A 26,530-nucleotide genomic window follows, 5' to 3' on the forward strand; every position below is an offset into this window, starting at 1 on the left:
TTTTCAAAATCTTTGCGCGCGTCGTCTAGTGAATTAACCCTTATAACTTAAAGAAAAAGAAAAAAAAATTCAAACCGTTTGGCTCAAATTTAAAAAAGTTATTCTGTTTCGAAAGGTGTCCGAATATTGATCGGAGTAACTGCATTTCCTGAAAACACAGTTTACGAATAAAGGTTAGGCAAAGCAACTGATATTTTTGTGTAATATCAAATAAATAAATACCTAAATGCTTTTGAACATTAGATTAACAGTTCTTGGAACTTTATTTGAAAATGTTGTTGGTACTTGCGTTTAAGACATATCGTTTGCATGACTTCTTAACAACGTAAAGTACGATGCCGCGGTACTTAGAATCTGTAAACAGCAAAGGAACACAATAGATTAAATTTTCATCATGATTTTATAACTCGTTAAAAAGTATCTGATATAATAATAATAATAGACATTGTGTTTGTTACGATAAAGTTATTTTACAAGTACTTAAAAAAAATGTTTGTTAGGAAAATAAGAACACTTATAAAACAACAGTTATTTACTAATACCTCGTTTAATAATTTATGACGCGTTATATTCCAGTTGTAAATGTTGGAAAATATGATCTGCGTACGTAGGAAATGTTGAGGAGAGGAGAAGGAAAACTGATAATGTTGAATTCTGTTAATAACTTGTAATCTTACAATAATATTCAGATATCATATATTGTGCAATAATGTGATTGGTATAGTCACTGTACTTTAAAAGCAAATTTATATCACGCCAACAATAATTTTTATGAAACTTTTTAGTTATTACTTATAAATACGAGTAGAAAATAACGTTGTTTCGAGGGTTGCATGGATATGGAACGCTGCACTCTTTATATTCTATGGGGTACGATACTATTATATTTTTCCCTACTGCATATAAGAACAATATATGCTGTAGGTTGATTGCGAAGGAAATCTCACTTCATTCGCACACGTCAGTCTCTTTGGGTAATTCTACTCTTTTGAAACAAACCGACAAGTTTCCTTCTCACAAGTGTTCGGATGATCATAATGGTGAGATGCCGGTCGTGTGAATTATGAATCTACAACGAATGCGCTGGATATAAGAATGAATACTATATTTGTAATTTTTGCAAATAATATTATCTTACATACAATAAGAGCAATAATGAATTTACTAAGGATATTCCATTAAATATGGTCATATTGATTATAAGGGGCCAAAGTTCCACATTATTGGTAGCATTGATTTTTTAGACAAAGGTAAGTACCATCTCTTCTACTATGTCAATGAAGTAAAACACACTGCATCGCTCAAAATTTACAACGAAATGATATTAAAACGACAATAAAGAAATCAATATAAGTAAATGTTAACGTTATAATGAGCGAATATCGTGAAAATAAAATAAACATTCGCTAGGAAATGTAAGAATTAGTATTATTATATCAGATTAGGTGAAAGGGTTAAATTAGTAGCAGTATTTATTTATTTCAGCTTGCACGAAGAAACGGGATCCGTTCTACACATGGTTGAACTAGTGTAGTTACAGCGAGTAGATGTACTTACTCCAGTATACGTTTCCAGTGATACGACGAAGAATCCACTAGCGGTCAGGCAACATGGTATATTAGATCTCATGATAATTAACACCAAGTCTCTCCGTAATATTTTCCCATATTTGTCCATTGGTAGAAACGACCATAAGCTTTTGTAGGCGGCATTAGCTACGTTCGTACTGTCTCGTATCAGACAATCGCAACTGTAGGTGAACATCAGCAGTTGACACATGCAACCCGTTATATGAAATAGGAAAATAAGGCGTCTCGTAAGAGGAGCGTCTTCCTGTAAAAAATTGTATTGTTGTATCCTAAACCGTTGTAAGGAACTAAAAACATATTACTTTCTTCTACGAGAATTTTTTGCAACTTCACAAAAAATAAAGAAGATTGGAATTGTTGCTATGTCACAATATCAAAAATTATTACTGCTATGAACCAGACTAGAATTATTTCAACATTAAATTTCTATTTTTACGGAATAGTTTTTAAAATATAGATACTACTATGCATACCGTAAGTACTAAATATCCATCGAGGCACATTAATAAGCTGAAGAGCGATACTTGTCCAAGCACAATCAAATTAAACACTTGTTCAAGTTTTTTACAATATTCAATGAGCATTTGATGTTGCTGAATATAGGTTTTAAGTTTCATATATTTACATACGCTGTACGACAATTTTCCGTTGTTATTTACACCGCACATATTTTCAAGTCTATATTGTAAGATACGAAACTGTCCAGCAGTATGTAGATTTATAATGCATAAAATATTGTCGAAACAAAGATAGCATACGCCAACATGATACAGGCACAAAACCTGTAGAAATGCAAAATGTAATTTTATTTTTATCATATGCGTATACGTGGTTTTATTCAATTTATGTTTTGCGATTTTGGAATATACATATTTGAAATTAACTTTGATAAATATAGTCGTGGCGAATTAAAACATTTGTTCTTTTAATTGTTTTTAGCAACTAACAAATTCTTAGTACCTGTATGATAAACTCGATCTCAAAGTATGGTGTCATGTAGCATATTGGCGCGTTCAACCATATATTGAATGGAAGTATTCGATTTGTTTCGTTTCTTCCAATATTTGCTGAATAATATAAATACGTTAGCAAAGCTAGTTTAATGAATATCGTTTAATCAAGAAAGCTAGTTAACAATATATATCGTTCTTTGTACGATGATTATATAAATGTCTCACCTTGAATTGGTCCTATCACGTAAGAGATAACTGTTCCTTGAGCGAAGAAAGTGAAGACGCAAACGAGAACCGTACAAGTACGTTTACACCTATCCACAATCATTCGTTCGTGTGAATTGTAATTCGAATGCCAAAAATTCGTTTTCGCGTATCGTATCAAACTAAGTAACTCCTTTTTGTATACAAAACAAACCAAAATTTTGAACAAAACTAGAATAATAGTTACGAGGTTGCACACGATGTATACAGTACCCTATAATCAAATAACAGTACACGTACACGATGGATATTTTCTAAACTACCGCGAGAGCAAAAACTGCTTTGATCCAATAGATCTTTCGAATAGTGTTCAAATCCATAAAATTGTTAATTCGAAAAATTATTCTTCATGTTACTATAACAAAATTGAATTTTTCACTTACGCTAAAATCTCCCCAAGTGAAGTACAGATCCCTCATTTCGACCACGATGGCAACGAAAATTGCGAAAGTTGTATAAATCATAGCAAAGTTCCTCCAACGTTCTTCGACATGGTTCTTCACCAGCCAAAAGCCAACGATTTTCATGTAGAAGGACACGAGGGTGATTGACAGATCTCTGCCTTTCTTCAAGCTCATTTTGAGTCTTGAACGGTAATGTGCTCCAAGCTCCAATGTACAAGAGCATCTTCAGGTTTTTTATTAACCATACCTGAGTCTCCATACTTATCTCGATTATCCCGTTCGTTTTGCATGTCCGCTATGTTTCGTGGACAACTGGTTATTTTACACGTCACTGTAATTGCTCTCTTGTGGTGTAAAACGGAAAGGGGAAGAAGCATCGGATTGATAAATTATGCACGATTTCAGACGGATGGAGGTATTCGGGGAAACGATAAAGCATACGCGGTACATCGATAATTTTGCTGTCCGAGAACGTTCGAAGAACACAGTGGTTGTTAACTTAACATTCTTTTATTGCTGTTCGCGAATGAAGGAATAAAATTTACGAAGACTATTTGTCAGTTGTTTCGTAAGCATTTTTATTATAATTTTTCACATTATAGTGTTATGTACTTTTATTGCGTATGATACACATGTGCATTTTGCAACTTGTTTTGTATATAATAATAATGTAATAATATGCATATAATAATACATAGGATCTGTTCTTTGCATTGAACGAAGAACACACTTGAAGGAGGACAGATGATCAATTATTCAAAATATTCTTTCGGAATTAGAGTTGACTCGATCGACATTTGGACTGTGTTAACTAAAGATATATACAATTTAATTTATGAGTATGAAGGTACGTGCATTTTCTATGTATTAGCACCTACATTTTGTCACATGAAAATACATTTCGCTATTTGCTGCCAACAATATGTAAGTTATGCTATCATAAACTATACAAAACTAATCTAAATGTGATTCCAAATATATGATCCAATATATATGACTCAAAATAATAGAAATAGCAATAAATGATATTTACTGATATTATATTTATACGGAAAAATTAAACGACTGTGATTGTAGAGTAGTGAATGAAATTCACCATTATGATACAGAATTAATTTAAGATTTACTATAAATATTAAAAAAAGTTCGTATGTCGTCAATGATTGGCTGATATTAAGATATTGAAGTACTATAGGAAAAGCTCCACAGTGATTATTCATTATATATATATATATATATATATATATATATATATATATATATATATTAAATATTAGTTATTTTCCTAAAATTCATTTATTTTTGTTAACAGATGTAAATATACAATTCGCATGAATAGTACAATATATATCTAACGGCAATTTTCTCAGGACAATTTATTGAATCGATTGGAGATTTGTTTTTACCAATCAATTTACAATTTCGTCTTCTACACGATTTCTTAACAAAGTGAAATATGATACTGCGGTAGATAAAATCTGCAAAATGTTAATAAACAAATTATTTTATGATATTGAAAATTACAATTTCCTAGTGTCTAAAAATTTTTCCTATGCTTTAAATTTCATAGATCGTAACGTGTATTTATTGTAGATTCGATACTATATCTACCGTGGTGTAAGTTTCCAATGATACAGGGAAAAATTTGTTTGCGGTGAGACAACAAACTCGTCTTGATCGCTCAATCACCATTATTAGATCGTTTCGAAGCATCTTTCCAGATTTGTTCATTGGCATGATCGTCCACAGCGCTGAATATGCTCCTATAGCAATTTTCTCACTATGTTCTATCACACTGTCACAACTATAGGTGAACATAAACAGTAGAGCCATTGAGCCGACTAAAAGAAAGACGAAGATGGAGCGTCTCGCAGGAGGAGCACCAGCCTAAGAGAGAACTGTTCGTTTAGAAATTGCCAAATATATAAAACAAAATTTCATAATAAAAATGTTCATACTCCGCAAATATTGTACTAACCAATAATCCCTGATAGGCAAACAGGCAAATCAACACACTAAATACTAACACTTGTCCAAATATCAACATCGTATACACGTTTTCAAGCCTGTCGCAGAAAGTGATGAGTGCCTGATGGTGTCGAATGCATGACTTCAATTTCTCGTAAAACACATGCGCATGCTTTGTTAACGCCGACTCCATATCATTTTCCTTCATCCGACGTTCCATGTTACACAGTTTTGCAAACCTGTATCGAAGTATGCGAAACTGACCAGCCAAGTGTATGGCCAAGATGCAGAAAACATTATCGAAGCAAAAATAGCTTACCGATACGTAATACATACTTATCGTCTGCAAAAAGTAAACATTATTCTCGCTGTTACAGTCCGTGGAAAAAATCTATTGGTTTTTGCAAAATCACAGAAATTGATTAGTCATTGATAAGAAAGGTCATGTAGATTTATAGAAAGTAGAGGATTTTAGGGTGAAACTTCAACTAATTGTCACAGGTTGTAGTTCCACGTAAATATAAGCATGTACTACAACTACCTACAATAACGATCGTTAGAAAATTGCGAGAATCTAAAATACCTGTAGAGTAAATATCATTTCGTAGTAAGGCGACACAGACAATGGTAAATTCAGCCACATGTTGAAAGGAAATGCTCTTTCGGATTTATTTTTCCCAACATTTGCTACAACAAACACTAAGATGATATACTTTTTTCCATATGAAATGATTCGCTTATTTATCGTTAGGTGTATTATTGTACCTATCGAATTTTTAGCTTATTACAGCAGACAGATATTTGTTAGTATACGCAATTGTTAAACATTTTAATATTGCAGCACCGAATCAAAGTTCTCTTTTGAGAAAAGATTATTTTTAGTTATACGACATAGTATATCGATGTACATGTATTTGATGTATATGTATGGTATAAGAATTTGTGAAAGGAGTATATTATTATCTATATATATAATATATATATAATATAATATATAATATATAATATATAATATATAATATATAATATATAATATATAATATATAATATATAATATATAATATATAATATATAATATATAATATATAATATATAATATATAATATATAATATATAATAAATAATATATAATATATAATATATAATATATAATATATATATAATATATAATAATAATATATAATAATAATATATAATAATATATAATATAATATAATAATATAATATAATATAACATAATATAATAATAATATAATATAACATAATATAATAATAATATAATAATATAATATATATATAATAAAAATGTTCATATTCCGCAAATATTGTACTAACCAATAAACACTGATAGACAAATATATATATATATATATATCGGTTGAATATTACGTATATCCATATGAATCATCTACGATTTGGATCAAAAAAATGCAACACACCGTAAACGAATAGAATATTTTTGACCTACCGATAAGTGGTGTTGTTAGATAAGCTAGTATAGCACATGTACCCATGATGGTGACAGAACAGACGAAGAAGGTGCAAGTTTTCTTGCAATTATCCAAAATTTCTTTCTCGCGAAAGTCGTACTTAACATTCCAAAAATTTTGTTGAACGTACATGATCAGTTTTATAAATTCCTCTTTATGCTTCATTATGATACATATCTTGATTAAACCCATTGTCACGGTTAATATGTTGGTAATAACGTAAAGAATATCCTGAAATGAATTATGAATTTTTTATAATTATAGCTGTACGTTTCGTAAAGTTTTAATTGAAATATACGTGTCATAATCTATTATCGAATGTTATATGTCACGAAGGATTTTCAGTATTATTGTAGATTAAATTAGAAAATATAATGTATCTCATGAATTTAAAGTTTTTGATGTATTAAATATAGGTAACCGGAAGAGTTTTCATCAATGACCTCTTTGATTATCCGATATAAACGAACAATAAAGATAGGTGCCGATTAAAAACAATCTCCGTAGATGGAAAACGAGAAATCAATACATGCGCTTTACTTATATGATTAAATAATAATTAGAAAGATAATGGTCGTCCTTGCCAAATTGTTTTCCAATCTAACGCAACTGCTCGTTCCGTTTTTCTATACATCATAATAATATACTCACGCCTTTGTACAACACAGTGAAATATAAATCTCTGGTAATAACGATTGTGGCAAATACAGAATTCCATATTGTGTAAAGGATCATTATTTTCATCCGACGTTCTTCCGTGGGATAGTCGGTTATCCATAGACCGATATTCCTCAAGAAAAACGTCGACAGGACCATTGATATGTCCAAGTCTCGTTGCATTTGCATGATGACTGATCAGTGTCTAAAGCTGTCACTCGCGTGCCACGTTCCGCGTATGCCCCAATACATATGAATCATCGTAATAACAGGTGACGCGCTTCTTTGATTTATTAATTTTTGCTGTCATTCTTGCAAGTGAAGTGAAGGAGAAGTGGAAGAGGAGTGGAAGAGGAGCGGAAGAGGAGTGGAAGGAAAACAGAAATGAAAGGAGGAGTGAAACTAATGTTTGACTGTTAGGTTTGTATGGATAAATGAAAAAAGCTTGGAAGTAGTAGGTAATCATACATTTGTTCGTTGATTGATCTCTTTCATCATTTCCAGACACCCGTACGTATTAGACTACAGTCACTTTTCGATCTACGACTTTTCAATCAGGGACTGCAACTGAGTTTTCGAACGTTAAACATTGCGTCCTTCGCTCTTACGAGAAATTGCTGTTAAAATCAGAACGTGTAATGCTTGTTACGGAAATACAAAATTTATTTGTTCTCGTGTTCATGTTACCTAACGAGAGTTTCCTGCCGAATAGATTTTTGGATACGGGTACGGATAAGTATTCGACCATGGTTGCTGCGTTTAGAGAAAAGAATAGAATTCGTGAAGATTATCCGCAAACTATTTCGTAAGTATCTCTTTGTATAACTTTTCACGTTTTAGTGGTATATATATTTCTCGTGCATGATGTACGCGTGTATTCTGCAGTTTATAGTGTTAAGTACCTGTTCTTGATTTTCAAGGAGAACAAATGACCAGTTATTCGGAATCTTTGTATTTTGCTGACAGCAACAAACGTAGAACATGAGCCAAATTAAAGCAAGCAAATTTTATAACAATATTACGTTCGGTTTCACTAAAATCAAAAGAGTCTCACCAATGTTAGCGATAATTTCATTAGCAAAAGAAGAAAACATATATATTGGATTATCGCTATATCGATGTCGATGCAAGTATCGCTACGCTCGCTTTGTGTAGAATTTTCGTTTCCGATGTAAGATTTTAATTAACTTTATCTTTATTATTACCGAAACATATATTTCAAGTACATATTAAAGTATATTCATATATATTCAAATATTTTCATAATATAGGTACTTGTATATATATGATAGATTATTTATCCCCATTTTTCACAGATGATTCCCTCATGAGCGTAAAGTATGACATTGTAGTACTCATCAGCTGTAACATAAAATTTTAGTGTCGTCATAGGATTCATCTAAAAATTTATATATCTCTGGTAATGCATTGCAAAAAGCGATGTTTCCAAAATGAATAAGGTTAAGTACGAAATGGATTATGTACCGCGGTAGATGTTTCCAAAGATATAGGAAAAAATCCACCAGCGGTCAGACAGCATGGTCGCATTGATTTCATCATCATCACCTTCACGTCTTCTCGTAACATTCTGCCAGTTTCGGTCATTGGCAGAATCGTCCACCAGCCTGAATACGTTGCCAAGCTAATATTTGAACTTTCCTCTATTAAACCGTGGCAAGTGTACGTGAAGAAAATTATATGAATAAAGCTACCGACCATGTGGAACACGAAGATCAGTCGTGTACCAGTGGATACGTTTGCCTGTGTACATAATATAATACTCGTTTATTCATATCGAAATCGTTCTGATGTAGCTGATATAACTGTCGAATATACTTGAAATGAGCATTTCGTTTCTAGGTAAAGAGATAAGTTTATAAAATTTTGAGGAGGATATAACCAAAGTTAAATTATTTATGCTATTTAACGATTCTTACCTAACAATGAAATAATAAAACTTGCGATAAATCGTATTTCGAACAAATCGTATTTAAAAACTAATCTACTACTATACTGTAAGTCAATTCAACGTACCAAAAGTATCTCATACGTGTCGAAGCACATTAGCAAGCTAAAGACCACTACATGGCCGAAGATCGGTAACGTATTAACATACTCGAGCTTCTCGCAGAATTTGATCAACAATTGATGCTGCCGAATGCATTTTTTCAACGCTATGTAGCACTTGTCGGCGTAATCGATCTTATCCGTTTTCTGGTCGATGATCTTCCATAAATTCAAAAGTCTGTTATGGAGTATGCGGAATTGGCAGATCACGTGCATATTCAGTATGCATAAGAAGTTGTCGCTGCACAAATATGTTACACCGATTTGTTGCACAGTCGCTAGCTGGGTAAACAGAGATTTTCCATAGTAAAATTATCGTTGTATTCCCTGAGTTCGCTATTTAAGTATACTCGGAAATGGAGGAGATATACGATACCTGAATAACGAACATTATTTCATAATACGGTGTCACGCTTAGCGGCAGATCGACCCACATTTTGAACGGAAGTACCCTGTCCGATTTGTTTTTTCCGATATTCGCTGAAACACAATGGAACATGAATTCTGAAGCTTCCGTTTCTTATGTTCTATTAATTAGTTCGTACATATTTGTGATTTCTTTCAGAATCAGGGTTGACTCGATAGGGATTTTGTCAATTGTTTGTTAATTGTTAACTAATTTGATTATTTTGAAGGATACGGTGAAGAGGGTAAAGCATATATTTTGATTCTTAATATCGTTGGATCGTAAAGCTGTAGAATTCTTTTTATTCGAGACTAATTTATTTATTTTTTGTAGAAACGAAGATCTTTAAATATGCATGCTCACCGCAGATTGGCGTAATTATGTAAAATGCCAAGGAGGCTTGCGTGAAAGAGCATGCCGTTATGGTCCACAGCTTGCACAATTTTCGGCACTTCATGAAAAGTATTTTCTCATCATGGTCGTACTTGAAATGCCAAAAATTTTGTTGTGCAAATAAAACTAAATCCTTAAATTCCGTTCTGCGGAAATTTAATATCAAAAGTTTGAACATCGCCAATACGATGCATAATGTATTAGAGAGCAAGAAGGTACAATGCTGAAAAAGTTAATTCATTTTATATATATTAAACCAGTCGGAACATCGATACAATTTCTTTCTCTCTATAAATCTTTTAAACATTTTCGTAATACGATTGTCGTATTAATATATTTTTTGCAGTTTTCTATTAAATTTTATAAAAACAATAGATTCGGTATTCACCTTAATTATTTTCTCTGTAATTAAATTTATAATGCATTCGTATAAAAATTTAAGTTGATTTCTAAATGAAAAATATATCTATGACTTTCGAAAAATAATCTTAAAACAGCGATCGATCTTTATACTCACGCTCAAATCGTTCCACGTGTAATAAGCATCGCCGAGATTTAGATATAATCCATAAACATGTATGACTGCAGTAAACGCCATAGTGAGTCTTCTTCGACGTTCTTCGGCGTTATTTACTGTCATCCAGACACCCGCGAGTTTTAATAGAAACTGCGACAATGTGATTGAGATATCCGTGTATCGTGTAGTATGCATGACGATCGTTTTTCTCGATCTTGATCTTTAAATCATGCGACAGCTAGAAAACTTAGCGAGAAAAGGTTCCTAGCGAAAGGGTGACTTGAAGTGACATCGCTTTGATCTATCGAGACATTCGATCGTTTGATAATAGATACGTATCTTACTTAAAGCGAACTTTTCCGCGTAGAGTGGAATCGATACGGTGGCGGAAACAAATAAGAAATTGACAAACATGAAAAATATATGAATTGGTGTCACGTGTGCTTGAGAGAGGGCGTGTGCGATTATTACCCCCTACAGTGCATATGCAACTAGCAATTTCTCACATATTGATTACTTGGTCGCCAGAAGTAAAAATTGTGCTATAATGTATGGTTACTTAGAGAAGAAGTACAGTTGGAAAGTATAACACTACGTCGTTGTCTCTGAATGTAGAATCACGACGTGGTGTATAAAGATGCTTCCTTTGAGAATGATTAAGCTGTTATCTTCATTGCAAAGTGGATATCACGTAATTCTGTAGCGATATACTATACCAGGTACGCAGTTTCATATATCCTCTGTATTAGCACGCACATTTTGTAACACGAACACACATCTCATTATTTGCTGACTATAATATGTATAAACTATACTATCTTTAAGTACCTACAACTAAAATTACAAAAATAAAGGCAATTAATATGTAATGACATTTTATATGGAAAAATTAGACGCGATATGATTTTCAAAGTACCGAATGAAATTCGTAATTTTGACATAGAATGAATTTACGCTGAAAACATTATGAACGAGTCAGCAAAAGCTACCATCTGAAAAAATGCGTTATCTTCCGACTTGATTAAAAAATGTTTGAAGCGAAGTTTACCGTATTTAAGGAGCCTGGTCAGATGAGTATACGAGTTGATTATCTAATACCCTATGTTTTGAGATATCAAGTTAACTTTAAAGCTTTTAATAGCCACCATGTATCTTTTATAACGTTAACCGATCTAGCTGGACATTTTTTACTGAAAGCTCCCAACTTATGCATTTATACACACAGACCGCTAGCTTATCAGATATTTTAACTGTAATTCGTTAAATTTAATGTATGGAAGAGACGAGAAAAGATGCGAAGCGGTATTCTTGCGTTTACATCGTCGTTACCTTTCGTACATTAAATTGGACAAATTAAAGTTAAAATGCGGCTAAATTAATGGTTTTTCGGTATAAATTAGTTAGTATTGTTTTGTAGAGAATGTTCAACTGAATAGATTAATCATCTTAACGTCACAAAAAATATAACATACTAGAGAATGTACACATCTGACTAGGCTGCTTAAATACCATACTTTCAACATTTTTTGATGAAGTCGACAGATAATTGCTACAGATGGTAGTTTTTCATGACTCACCTTGTATATATGTAGTATTTAAAATGGGTCTAGGTAAAGACAAGTAAGGATGCTTTATTTGTTAACAAGGTGATATAGTTTGTGTATTTAATAACGATGAATATAATGATAAAGCGTGACCGATTATTCAGTGATAAACAATGTCAACGTGTTCGTTCGACTTAGCGGCTTTATACATCCAATCTCTCGACGTGTACTCTTAGAATTTTCAAAAAGGACTGCTTTGACCTTAGATCATTTCTTGGTCTTCTCGGGGAGACAACCCTCACTACGCTCGGATCACGCCACCGTTCGCGCCTATGATCACATATGCCGCATTCTTCTGAAACAACAGACCGAAATCGACGTTTCTGGAAGTCGCTGCTTGGCGACAACTATGCGCTAGTCGATACATTGTATGCCCCTCGCCGGGCAAATAAGGCGATCCGCCTGCGACATTGTAGGATCACGAGCGACAGCCAGAAACGGGACCCATACTAAAACCTCGCAGCGTTACAAAGCGTACACCTTCCTCTTTTTTTGATACTACATATATATGTCGGAGATGAAAGAACACCGGAACCTTCCCTTTGGATCGTTGGGAAGATCCCTCAATACTGTAATCTAGATTCCACCATAGCCGTATTAAGAAATTGTTGTCATTCGATCTGACTGTATTTATTTGAGATTTATGATAGTAAGCTCGGGCTCGAGACGACAACCGGTCGCCGAACGTAGCCGCGGTCAAGGGATGAACATTTTGTCTAACAAAGGCAGGAAGTAACTCTATAGTTCTCCTTAAAAGAAATACTTGGGACGATGCACGACAGTAAACATTTCAACGATTTCTGTCCCATGGCTCGTCACACGCAGTATATGTTATGTATAAATCTTAAGTTTCAGTTATATAAAGCCCTTCAAACAGACAAATAGTCTTTATCCCAACTACGGAAAGATAAGAGAAATCTATCTTTCCACGAACGACGCTTCTCGCTAGCAACATCCCCTCAAGGGCGGTTAGCATCTTTTTCTAACCATCGATATGGAGATTGACCAATTAGCAGCAACGCCAATTTCCCTCACCTTTCGAACGAAGGCTTTCCTTGACGTATCCGAGGATCTTGTGTCCTTAGACACACTCTATATAGTTTTTCCTCGGTGGCATCATCGGGACGGAGAGTCATTCTCTCTCGTGCGATCTCATCGACGAAAAGAGTAACGTCTTTACGATCAGTGAATATTTCACGTTTGTTAACAAAGAGTCAGACTTGGACTTTGTGAGAACGTACATCTATCATCCCGTCGACCGCGGATTCGTTATTGAGGCTAGGATCAATGTCATTAGCTTCTCGAGTATCTAATTATTCGCGATTACTTGTGAAATTCTATCATAATCGTATATGCACTAGTAAATATCTCCTCTATTGCATAATGATAACGTCTAATACAAATGGGGATTCGTTTCACGCCCTTAACCCTAACTCTAATCTTAACGCCAACCCGACATATATATACTTCTTTTATGACATAGGCGTGGAATAAGAAAGGATTTTTGGATACAGATCATAAAGAGCAAAAAAACGGGATAATATTTTTTTTCAAGATATATTTCACGAATTGCTAATCGGGGGACGAGACATTCGACGTATGAACTTCTCGTTAAAAATGAACAAATACCTGTTTGAGCGTTTTATGAAATTCAACATCTAAATGGTGTACAAACACGGGATAATAAAAATAAATTCAAATAGCTACTGTGCCAGCAAAGTCACAAGCGAGCGACTCTAGTTGATTATACGTATGTTTAGTTATCGGTTATTTTCTATTCAACGATTTATCTTTTTTTAATAGATGTACCTACACAATTCTTTTGAATACTATCATAAGTAATTTTCTACGAATATCTTACCGAATTGGTTGGAGATTTTCTTTTACCAATCACTTTTCAATTTCGTTTTCTAAATGATTTCTTAGTAACGTGAAATATGATGCTGCGGTAGATAAAATCTGCAAAATGTTAAGAAACAAATTATTTCACGATATCGAAAATTGTAATTTTCTATTGTTTAAAAATTTTTCCTATACATTAAATTTCATAGATCGTAACGCGTATTTGTTGTAGATTTAATACTATATTTACCTTGTTATAAGTTTCTAACGATACAGGGAAGAATCTGTTCGCGGTGAGACAACAAACTCGTCTTGATCGCTCAATCACCATTATTAGATCGTTTCGAAGCATTTTGCCAGATTTGTTCATTGGCATGATCGTCCACAGCGCTGAATATGCTCCTATAGCAACTTTTTCACTGTGTTCTATCACACCGTCACAGCTATAGGTGAACATAAACAATAGCGCCATTGATCCGATTAAATGAAAGATAAAAATCGAGCGTCTCGCAAGAGGAGCAGCAGCCTAAAAGCAAACTGAACATTTAGAAAGTCCCAAATAATTAACAAATACTGATGACGGGAATGTTTATAGCATGTAAATACTAACCAATAATCCTTGATAAGCAAAGAGGCAAATTAACACACTAAATACCAACACTTGTCCAAGTATCAACATCGTATATACATTTTCAAGCCTGTCGCAAAAGTTGATCAGTGTCTGGTGGTGTCGAACGTACATCTTCAATTTTTCATAAAACGTATGCGCATAGTTTGTTATCATCGATTCCATATCCTTTTCGTTTATCTGATGTTCTATATCGCACAATTTTGAAAACCTGTATCGAAGTATGCGAAATTGACCAGCCAAATGTATGGCCAGAATGCAGAAAATATTATCGAAGCAAAAGTAGGTGACAGCTATTTGATACATATTTATCATCTGCAAAAAGTACAAAAATTACTTCTCCTGCTACAGCCCACGGAAGAAATCTATTGGTTTTTGCAAAATCGTGTCAGAGATATCGCATCATTTCTATAGTAATCATTACTATATATATTAGCGTCGTACTTCAACTAATTGTCGCACGTTGCAGATCCACAGATGCGGATATCCCAGTTTATGTCATTGTGTTGTAAGTTTAATATAGTAAATATAAGCATATAATGCAACCAGCTACAATAACAATCGTTCGAAAAATTGCGAGAATCTAAAATACCTGTAGAGTAAATATCATTTCGTAGTAAGGCGACATAGATACTGGCAAATTTAGCCATATGTTGAATGGCAATACTCTTTCGGAATTATTTTTTCCGGCATTTGCTGCAACAAAAGCTTACATGATATGCTTTTCTCTATATCAAATGTTTCGCTTATTTATCGTCAGGTACATTTTTGTATTTACCAAATTTTTAGTTTTTTACAGTAGAGAAATATTTGACAGTATACACAATCATAGAACATTTTAATGTAACAATACCAAAGTTGTTTAAAAAAAAATTGCTTAAGTTATGTGATAAAATAGTATGAAAATTTCTAGGGGAAGTATCCTATTGTCTATATACAGAGCGTCTCCAAAATCTTGGTATAAGCGATCTGGTAGTAATTCTACAGGTAAAAATTAACCGAAAACAAGGAATAATATTTTTTCGTTTCAGGCTTCATTTTCGAGAGAAATGTGTTTGAAGATCCGTCAGATGCCCGTGTACTAATTGCAAGTTTCGAGGTATCCGACTTGTCTTTCTGCTCATGTTGACGAAAAAATGTTACTCCTCTTTTGCGACCTATTTCTGCATAACGAATCCCGATAGCTTGTACTATGATTACGGAGACATTCTGTATATATATATAGCACGTCGATATTACGTACATCTATGTAAAGCATTCCCGACTTGAATTAAAGATCTACAGCACACTATTAGCGAATAGAATAACAGAATAATAGAACAATAGAACCTACCAATAACCGGTGTTGTTAGATAAGCTACTATAGCACATGCACCCATGATGGTGACAGAACAGACGAAGAATGTGCAAGTTTTTTTGCAATTATCCAAAATTTCTTTCTCGCGAAAATCGTACTTAACATTCCAAAAATGTTGTTGCACGTATACGATCAGATTTATAAATTCCTCTTTATGCGTCATTATGATACATATCTTGATTAAACCCATTGTCACGGTTAATATGTTGGTAGTAACGTAAAGAATATCCTGAAATGAGTTATTACGAATTCTTTTATAACTGTAGCTGTTTGTATGTTTCATAGAGTTTTAACTGAATTACTCGTGTCATAAACTATTATCCAATGGTATATGTCGCGAACGATTTTAAGTATTAGATTATATTAGCAAATATTGTGTATATCGTTACTTTCACACTTCTTATTTATTAAATATAAACAAACGATGAGGATACGTGTCAATTAGAAACAATCCCGATAAATGGCGTCGAGAGATCAATATGTATTTTTTGTTTATATGATTTAATAATAAATAGAAAGATGGTCGTAACAATTGCTTAATATTTTCCAGAACCTAACGTTACCAATCATTTCGTTTCTATATACATAATGAATTATTATTATTGCATATTTGGAATGCTAGAATATTCTATTTCATAATATAGCACATACACAATTTTATTTAACACAACTAAACCAGTTAAATATACTCACCCCTTTGTATAATATAGTGAAATAGAAATCTCTGGTAATTTCGACAGTAGCAAATATCGAATGCCATACTGTATAGATAATCATTATTTTCATTCGACGTTCTTCTGCGGAATTTTCAGATATCCACAAGCCAATGCTCCTCAAGAAAAACTTCGACAAGACCATCGATATGTCCAAGTCTAATTCCGTTTGCATGGTGTCGGCTGGACAGTGTCTAAAGCTGTCGCTCGCGCGTGCTCTAGTACATATGAATCATCGTAATAACAGGTGTCGCGTTGATTTTAAATCATTCTTTCCTCTTGTCATCCTTACACCATTCTGACACGAAGGGTGTAAAAAGGAAAGAGTTGATTGCTATCCTTCGGTATAGACGGAAACATACATAAAAGATGCATTTGTCAATTACGCATTTGTTCGTTGATCAATTTTCCTTTTATTATATACAGTTTGTGCGTATTAGTCTGTCATTATGTTTTACTATACCGATGTGATGCTTTTAACCACTTTTAACTCTCGAAAAAATATACTATAGTTGAATTATTTGATAAGACGGTTGGTAGAAGGATACGAAGGCAAATAGTGGATATGAAAGTTCCAATCGAAATTACCGAATAGTGATTGTTATAAAAATAATAAGAAATTTATACACACTTGTTCGCGTGTTCGTGTTGTAGAAGAATACCGAGCGGCAATACGCACCCGAATGGATTTATGAATATGGATTATTTTGATGATTGAATATGAGTGTAACTCGACTTTTAAGCGTCAACATATAACGAATCAAACTTCAAATGTAATTCTTTTTATTTTTCATTGTAGTTTTATTTCGCTTTGCAGCAGCACTCCTTAGATATTTCATCACCTGTTACTATTTTACATTCTATATACATTCTGTATACTTGCAAGTGAAATATGTATATTACGAATAGAGGGTCTCCTGTGTAGTTTGTCTTAACAGTGTGAAATATGACACCGCAGTACTTAAAACCTGTAACAATAATATGTATAAGCAACAGATATCCGGCGTGTATTTTTTGTACTTTTTACATTTTCGTACACTGTACAGTTTTACGCAGTCAAACTTATCATTCGCTGCAATTCTGACAAATGCCATAACATTTCAATTACCCGAGTGTATGTTTCTAGAGACACGACGAAGAATCCATAGGCTGTTATGCAACAAGGTACGCCAGATCTTATAGTAACGAGTATCAAGTCCTTTCGCATCATCATACCGCTTTTAGTTGGAGGCAAAAATGACCAAGGTCCTTTATACACTGCCAAAGCTATGCTCGCGCTTTCTTGCATGATGCAGTCACAACTGTAGGTGAACATCAGTAATTGGCATAGACAAGCTATTAATTGGAAGCTGAAGATGAAACGTGTTCTGGTAGGTGCTCCTGGCTGGAAAAAGATGCGTTATTAGTACGTAAAAACTTGTCTGAAGTATGAATAGTGTTCATAATTTTTAAAATGTTCGATATAGACACTTTCTACAGACGACGTGTGATTTGCCATGATCGTTATAGTAAGTAGTATATATGGTCTATTCTAGATCGCAGATATTTTTGTAAATTCGATATTTGCACGAATAAAATTAAAACTAGGGTACATTAGATAAAAAGTCATTCCATCGACTAAATGTTATAGAGCGTGCTTATAGAGAGTAGTTTGATTATTTTGTATATTCTTGTATATATAGTATGTATTCTGTACATTTTTGTACTTTGCGCATACACGGTTCATGACACTCTTTGAGATGTAGGAATCTAAAAATGTATAATTGATATGAATGCGTTACACTCACCATAAGTATTTGGTACCCATCGAGACACATTACCAAGCTGAACGCCAGCACTTGCGCCAAAACAGGCAAATTGAATACCGATTCCAGTTTTCCACAATAAGCTATGAGAGCTTGATGTTGTTGAACATACATCTTAAAGACAGTGTAACATTTATTTGCCGATGATGCTGAGAACAATTGTAGATTTGTTTCTCCCTTCCCTTTATTCGTTAAATCGGTCATGCGGGACATTTTATATTGCAGTATTTGAAATTGAGTAGCCAAGTGTAGATTCATGACGCATAATAGATTGTCGAAACAGAAGTAGCCGACTCCAATATGGTACAATGTCATGAGCTGTGAATGTATAAAGATTTCCGTAATTTTGTTACTGGTATTAAATTTAACGGTACTATATACGTTGAGCATTAGGAAAAAGAAGCTAACCGGTACCTGTAACATGAATGTTATTTCATAGTACGGGGACATTGTCAGTGGTAGATCAATCCACATATTAAATAGAAATTCTCTGGCTGACTCGTTCCTTCCAATATTTTCTGGAATAGATACAGAATGGCATAATTCTTTGTAAATATTAAGTAGAAAATATATAGTATTAAAGAAAGTTCAACAACAATTCAATTAACCTCCTAAATCTGCCATAGATTACACTTAGATATTTTTGTGCTCGTTTGGAAAAGAAATAAAAAAATAGAAAGTCCAATGTAAGATTAAGTGACTTACCAAGAATTGGACTAAGGGCGTAACAAATAAGGGTCGCTTTGGTGGTGAATATTACGAAACAAACAAAGACGGTACATTTACGTTTGCAGTTCATATAAATCCTTTTCTCGTACTCATCGTAATTCTCGTGCCAAAATCTTCGTTGCGTATATGTTATTAAATGAAAAAGTTCTTGTTTATGTGCAAGCAATACGGTCATCTTCAGAAGAGGCATTAAAACCGCCAAAATGTTGCACACGTTGTAAAGGCAGGTCTGTAAGCAGAGAGAATGTGTTGAAAATATAGAACTACGGATGGACCCTATTTCATTTATGCGTTATATAAATCTTTTGTTAATCCAAATTACTACGACAAACAAAAAAACAGGGCACAAGCCACGATATTACAAATTTATGAGAAAACAACCGTTTTATGGAAAAAATAAGTTTTTTTCAGGAACTCTAGTACATTGTAATTGTCTTAAATGATAATCAAATTATGCTACAAATTTTATAACTGTGTTATCAAATTTTAAATTGCATAGTACCTTTTATCACAATGCCTTGCGTTTTATTCCACAAATAACCAATGAATTTTGTTCTGCATATCGATTTATTAACTTCTGTAACTTTAATACTTGAAGTGAAACTAGATTATTACAGATATTTAGTCCGCAACTGTATCGTTTATCGCGATTTATCTCTCTTCAAATATTTTGGTAAAAATAATTGTTCGAATACTTACACTCAGATCACCGAAAGAATAATAAATATCCGTAAGCTCTAACCATAGAGCAAAGAGAATAATGGCGAACGTGTAAATCCGCGTAATAAGTCTGACGCGTCGTTCCAATTGGTTTTTCGACGTCCATAATCCAACGAGTTTCATAAAAATCGACGTCAAGCTGATAGATATGTCGTGGCTCTTCAGAAATCTCATATCGTACTGCTAATATTCTGGTATGTTAGGACATTGAACTGATACACTTGTACACGGTCTACATTGATTATTGCAACGTATTAAAGACGATCAGTCGCTTTGATATATTGGTATCCTCTCATTCACCGATAACGTACTTTGTGTTTACTTTATTATTATCATTGATGCACCGTTATTTGATGTCTCGGAAAAGAAATGACGAGAAAGAACGGAAGAAAAGAAAAGAGCGAACGTTCGATCACGATAGCCCAGGATTACTATTCTTTGTGCCGAATGAACAACGAATGGATGGGATCGATCGAGTTATACATTATTCCGGAATTACGAGACCCTCTGTGAAATCGAAGTGCTGTTCGACAGCTGTTTCGTTTCGTCAAAGGAAAATTTATTTTGCTAAATGAGGCATGTAACTTACGAAAATTGTCTATAATTTCCTTTGATAGAATGTACGAGGAAAGAACGTAGATCGCTTGGTTTAGCGGCGGCGCGTTAAAGTTACGAAGATGATAAATGTCTTTCTTTATTTTGTTTCTATGATTTGTGAAAGGTGCTGTGCAGATTCGGTGATATTGTAGCTATGAAACGAATAAAGAAGTTTCGGCAACGTTTGTTCTCTTATGTCCGTGTCTTATGTCAGGTGCTTGTAGTACGCAATAGAATGTTATTGTCTACCTACTTGGGTTTTTTCCCCAATATATTTCATTGGGATAAAGGAGTCTTTTTTATTTTGTCTTTCTATAATATACAAATATATCACTTTGGTGCGAAACTATGTATTTGAAATTCCTTACTTTATGCGAAATTTCACTTGTATTTTAATTATCGTTTGACTGATTTCTTAACAATGTAAAGTACGACACTGCGGAGCTCAAAATCTGTGAAAGGCGAAGAAACAGTTTAGGCGTGTGATGATTTTAAACGTTCCTAATAAAATCTGATATAACAATGACGTTACTTACTAATTCACCTTTACATAATTCATATACTTATTAGGAGTACTTCATTAAACAAGCTTTTCAGTATAAGAGAAAAAATTATCTTAGCGAAATTACCATAGTATCTCTGATTAATCGTGGTTTAAATATTAATTTGCTTCGGTGATTATCAAATGGAGCTTACATTCAGGAGCTTGCAAAAAATTTTTGAAACATTACAGCGTTTAACCAAATAGGAAGCTACATATTATTACGATTCTTACTTTAGCGACAGAAGATCCATTTCTATATTGTTTTCGAAAGTTTGATTTGCAACATGCATAAACTGCCAAACTTTTTGTAGATAATGTTTTAGAATGGAGAAAAATGCCACTGTAGTGTTCAAAACCCATAATGGAATAGATAAAAATGATTATGTTAAAGGTAAAATTAGTTATTCAGAATTGAATCCTAAGTATTTTAAAGCGTCAGAGTGAGCGAGACGACGAGAGAGAGAGAGAGAGAGAGAGAGAGAGAGAGAGAGAGAGAGAGAGAGGGAGTGAGTGCAATTAATATTATTATATCAGATTTGAAAAGTTATGTACGAGCATTTGTTTTGACTGTAGGAATTAATTAATTTTTACTAAAAAAGGTACATATTTACGGGATTTCCAACTATACGTGTTACATCTGCGCTTACCCCGGTGTAAGTTTCCAATGACACAGTGAAGAATCCACAAGCAGTCAAACAAGAGGGTGTCGCGGACCTCATGATAACCAGTATTAAGTCCTTGCGTAATATTTTTCCAAATTGGTCCATCGGTAAGTGCGACCATAAGCTTTTATACGCGGCATTAGCTACGTTCGCACTATCTCGTATCAGACAATCGCAACTATAGGTGAACATCAGCAGTTGACACATGCAGCCCGTTATATGAAAAGCGAAAGTAAAGCGTCTTGTAGCGGGAGCATCATCCTATAGATAGAGAACTAGTGAAATCATCCTTTTATAAAAATGAAAAATGGAATAGCTTAGAATTACTCTACCTGAAGTAGGAAAACGAAATACAGATACTATACTAACCATAAGTATCAAATACCCATCGAGGCAGATTAATAAGCTGAATAGCGACACCTGTCCGAGTACAATTAAGTTGAATACATCTTCGAGTTTTTTACAAAAATCAGTGAGTGCTTGGTGTTGTTGAATATAAGTCCTAAGCTTTGCATATCGATGTATACTGTACGATGACTTTTTCGAAACTTCATAGAATTCTGCACAGTCGTTCATGTTGCACATATTTGTAAGTCTATATTGCAAGATACGAAACTGTGCAGCAGTGTGTAGATTTAAAATGCATAAAACATTGTCGAAGCAATGGTAGCACACACCGACATGATACGAACATACAACCTGTAAAAATATCGATCGATTAAACACTAATTTCAAAGGGTCTATTAATGTCGTTTTATAAATAAAGTAATTGTTCATGAGGTATTTGTATCTTTACATTTACAAATAATTGTAATGTAAAATAATGTAAAACCTGTAGCATGAACATTAGTTCAAAATACGGTGTCATGGATAGATGACATTCGGGGAGCCACATGTTAAACGGAAGTATTCGCTCGGACTCATTTTTTCCATAGTTTACTGAAAAGTATGTCAAACAGATCTTCTATTTAATCATTGGAGTTTAGCCCTTCTTACAAGCTATGAGCGATTACGATGCTAATAAAGTAATTCCAACAATTAAATGCCTAATTGATCTTGGTGTGTAGTGTTATAAACGTTTATTTGAATCTGTATCGAACGGCCATAGAGCCTGCTGGGCCATCGTTTGGCACTGCGGCGATGTGGTGAGATTTATGACACGGTATTTACTATTAAGGCAAGGGAGACGGAAATAAAGAAGTTAAAAATACATGCTATGCGTCGAAGTCATTTTAACGTCGTTAATGTTTGGTTTGAATCACGTACCATTTGAATATTGGTAGAAAAAATCTGCCTCTCAAAAATAGCAATCGTTTCTGACCGTGTCGTAAACCTCGCGTCACGTTGAATTTTTGCAGAGGTACTTTGCCGAGATTTGTTCGGGAACCGAACTTATTTTACGTGCTTTGCCGTTAAAGCGTAAAGCTGGAAACGTACCTAGCAAAATTTATTATTTAAATTAATAACGAATGATCGTAACAAGTCAACATTTCTATTTATAAAGTGATATTTATAGAAAGATAATATTCTATGTTAGTAATTATTTTATTCTTAAATATCTCACTTAGAATTGGCCTCGCTATGAAACCGATAACCGTTCCCTGAGCGAAGAAAGTGAAGACGCAAACGAAAATGGTACACGTACGTCTGCAGTTATCCACGATTATTTGCTCGTGTGAATCGTAATTCAAGTGCCAAAAATTTATTTTCGCATAATCGATTATATCAAGCAGCTCTTCGTTATATATTAACAAAATTAAGATTTTGACCACAACTAGAACGATAGTTATAACGTTGCATATGACGTAAATAGAGTCCTGTAACCGATATTTTATCGAATTGGTTTCTGCATGAAAATTGTTTAAAGTCGCTATAAAGAAAATTGCCCATTGCTCGATTTAATTTGTCTAATTAAAAACTTAGATCTTCCACTTACACCAAGATCTCCCCAACTGAAGTACAAATCCCTCGCTTCGGTCGATAGGGAGAGGAGGACGGCGAATAACGTATAACTCAACGCAACGTTCCTGCGACGTTTTTCGACGTAATTATTCGTCAGCCAAAAACCAACGAATTTCATGTAGAAACTCGTGATGATGATAGATAGATCTTTGACTTGCCTAGAGCTCATACCGAGTGTTCTATGGTAGAATGCTTTGATCTTCGATTCTATCGAATGTTTCCAGCTTGTCTATTAGCCATCTCGAAGGACACTGACGCGATATTCCCGATTCCTTGATCCCTTTTCGCTTTGTTGTCTGGCTCGTTTCTCCTTTTCTACTTCGTGGACAACTGGTTATTCTGAACGTCATTGTAATTGCGCGCGAAGAGTAAAAGCGGTGCCGGATCGATAAATTATGTATTATTCCAGGTAAACGGTGAACGTTCGGACGTGACGACAATGTATTATATATGCGACAGTTCAGGAGATTTGTTTGTGGAAGTCTTTGAAGAGCGTTGTGCGCTCGAATTCGATCATGGTTGCTGCTCTCGAGCATAACAGTGGAATTTGCGAGGATTGTTTGTAAATTGTTTCGTAAGTATCTACTTTTTTCTTTTTTTCGTGTTTTAGCGGTGCATGTCAGGTGTAAATGATATGTGGCTATATTTTGCGGATACAAATTATGCTGAATGTATCAATAAGGTACAGGTCAATGGAAGGTGTACATCAAACTTGTCACCGACTTAAGATACGATCGTTACAATTACCAATGTTGCGCGGTTAGAAATGGAAATAGACTATACTTGTATTAATAGTATTTTTAATTTTGCGTTGTCTTGGAAAAGTTCGTAATATATACAATACACTGTGTGTAGAATGGAGGGAAAGAGTGGATGATCAGTGAAGGAGTGTATCCAATCGTATTCGCCCTCGTGACGTACGATCCGGGGTGATAGATCGATGAACGGTCGATCGAGTATTAAAATTTGTTCGCAACCATTAAAATATTTTTATTAACTAAATCTATGTTTATACTATGAATTATTAATTCTTCATTTTTAAAGACGATTCCCTTATGAGCGTAAAGTATGACATTGTAGTACTCATAAGCTGTAACATAAAATTTTAGTGTCGTCATAGGATTCATTCAAAAATTTATATGTTTTTGGTAATAAAAAGCGATATTTGTAGAATGAGCGGGATTAAGTAAGAAACGGATTACATACCGCGGTAGATGTTTCCAAAGATACAGGAAAGAATCCACCAGCGGTCAGATAGCATGGTCGCATTGTTTTTATTATCATCATCTTCACGTCTTCTTGTAACATTCTGCCAGTTTCGGTTATTGGCAGAATCGTCCACCAGCCTGAGTATGTTGCCAAGCTAATATCTGAACTTTCCTCTATTAAACCATGGCAAGTGTACGTGAAGAAAATTATATGGATAAAGCTACCGAACATGTAGAACACGAAAATCAGTCGTGTACCAGGGGATACATCTGCCAGTGTACATAATATAATATATTCGTATTTAAATCAGATGATATTCCGATATAGCTATTAAATATATTTAAAACGAACGAATATTTGTTTTTTCGATAAACGAATGAATCTGTGCAAGTTTGAGGAGGTTTAACGCGAGAAATATGTGTATCTCAAAAGTTGGACAAACATAAAACGAGACGAACTTACACATGCGATTTAACGATTTTTACATAAGAGTTCTACGTATTTAAAAAAAATAGAAAAACAAATTCGATGTTCGCACGTACCAGAAGTATCTCGTACGTGTCGAAACACATCAGCAAGCTAAAAATGACTATATGGCCGAAGATCGGAAACCTATAAACATATTCCAGCCTTTCGCAGAATTTGATCAACGACTGATGCTGTCGAATGCATTTTTTCAACGCTGCGTAGCACTTGTCGGTGTAATCGATCTTATCTATTTGCTGGTCGATGATCTTCCATAGATTCAAAAGCTTGTTATGGAGTATGCGGACTTGGCAGATCACGTGCATATTCAGTATGCATAAGAAGTTGTCGCTGCACAAATATGTTACACCGATTTGTTGCACAGACGCTAACTGTAAATAGTGATTTTCCATAGTGAAATCATAATTGTGTTCGCTAGGTTTTCACCTTCTTCAGTGAATATTAAAGCACTATTTACTTAATTCCTAATTACTATCGAATATGCTCGCTAATTAAACACTGTCGTGTTTCACGGACTTAAATGGAGATACCTGAATGACGAACATTATTTCGTAATACGGTGTCACGTATATCGGCAGATCGACCTACATTGCGACTGGAAGTGTCCTCTCTGAGCTATTGCTTCTAATGTTCGCTGAAATATAGCGAAACACGAGTTTCTGTTTTATAGTATCTTTCTGGTTGTTACAAATGTTTGTTTTAAAATCAGTTTTCGCTGGAACGAGTTTAGATTTTTATCCAAACGAGACGGTTATTTCTTACTTAGATCGTTAATTTATCTCTTCAATTTCCATAACTTAAGAACAAACAACAACTTATCGCGATTTGGGAAATTTCTTTTTTTATTGTTTTATAACTTATAGCTTGTTTTACTATATTTTGATGAAAAGTAAATGTGAAAAATGGAGTATTATTCTTCTAGTGCAAAATATTGATGTTTATTCCATTATTTCGAAAATTATTA

At 33.9% G+C, this 26,530-nt stretch overlaps 4 protein-coding genes across 4 annotated transcripts; all 4 read right to left on the bottom strand.

The window, feature by feature from the left end:
• Positions 1–1,176: 1,176 nt before the first annotated feature.
• LOC126924479 (uncharacterized) lies at positions 1,177–7,799 on the bottom strand. The gene is made up of 12 exons (XM_050739022.1): positions 7,320–7,799; positions 6,647–6,899; positions 5,762–5,865; positions 5,189–5,521; positions 4,822–5,097; positions 4,629–4,688; positions 4,109–4,164; positions 3,190–3,433; positions 2,768–3,020; positions 2,550–2,656; positions 2,063–2,371; positions 1,177–1,833 (listed from the first exon to the last, which is right to left on the bottom strand). The coding sequence occupies exons 1-12, from the start codon at positions 7,512–7,514 to the stop codon at positions 1,477–1,479; spliced, it is 2,547 nt and encodes an 848-aa protein (XP_050594979.1). The 5' UTR covers positions 7,515–7,799; the 3' UTR covers positions 1,177–1,476.
• A 721-nt stretch (positions 7,800–8,520) lies between these two features.
• LOC126924480 (uncharacterized) lies at positions 8,521–17,304 on the bottom strand. The gene is made up of 12 exons (XM_050739023.1): positions 16,833–17,304; positions 16,116–16,368; positions 15,375–15,478; positions 14,765–15,097; positions 14,405–14,680; positions 14,207–14,271; positions 10,709–10,928; positions 10,162–10,414; positions 9,769–9,872; positions 9,360–9,674; positions 8,811–9,086; positions 8,521–8,687 (listed from the first exon to the last, which is right to left on the bottom strand). Exons 1-12 carry the CDS (start codon positions 17,025–17,027, stop codon positions 8,619–8,621), a joined length of 2,463 nt encoding a protein of 820 aa, XP_050594980.1. The 5' UTR covers positions 17,028–17,304; the 3' UTR covers positions 8,521–8,618.
• A 65-nt stretch (positions 17,305–17,369) lies between these two features.
• On the bottom strand, positions 17,370–24,862 carry LOC126924481 (uncharacterized). Its single transcript, XM_050739024.1, has 11 exons — positions 23,846–24,862; positions 23,474–23,726; positions 22,742–22,848; positions 22,279–22,608; positions 21,859–22,170; positions 20,086–20,286; positions 19,363–19,615; positions 19,072–19,175; positions 18,640–18,975; positions 17,961–18,236; positions 17,370–17,820 (listed from the first exon to the last, which is right to left on the bottom strand). Exons 1-11 carry the CDS (start codon positions 24,038–24,040, stop codon positions 17,752–17,754), a joined length of 2,436 nt encoding a protein of 811 aa, XP_050594981.1. The 5' UTR covers positions 24,041–24,862; the 3' UTR covers positions 17,370–17,751.
• Positions 24,863–25,053: 191 nt separating this feature from the next.
• LOC126924482 (odorant receptor 22a-like) lies at positions 25,054–26,320 on the bottom strand. Its single transcript, XM_050739026.1, has 3 exons — positions 25,579–26,320; positions 25,455–25,462; positions 25,054–25,349 (listed from the first exon to the last, which is right to left on the bottom strand). Exons 1-3 carry the CDS (start codon positions 25,956–25,958, stop codon positions 25,054–25,056), a joined length of 684 nt encoding a protein of 227 aa, XP_050594983.1. The 5' UTR covers positions 25,959–26,320.
• Between the last annotated feature and the right edge of the window lie 210 nt (positions 26,321–26,530).

This window comes from Bombus affinis, chromosome 14 (assembly GCF_024516045.1).
Source record: "Bombus affinis isolate iyBomAffi1 chromosome 14, iyBomAffi1.2, whole genome shotgun sequence".
Lineage (NCBI taxonomy): Eukaryota > Metazoa > Arthropoda > Insecta > Hymenoptera > Apidae > Bombus > Bombus affinis.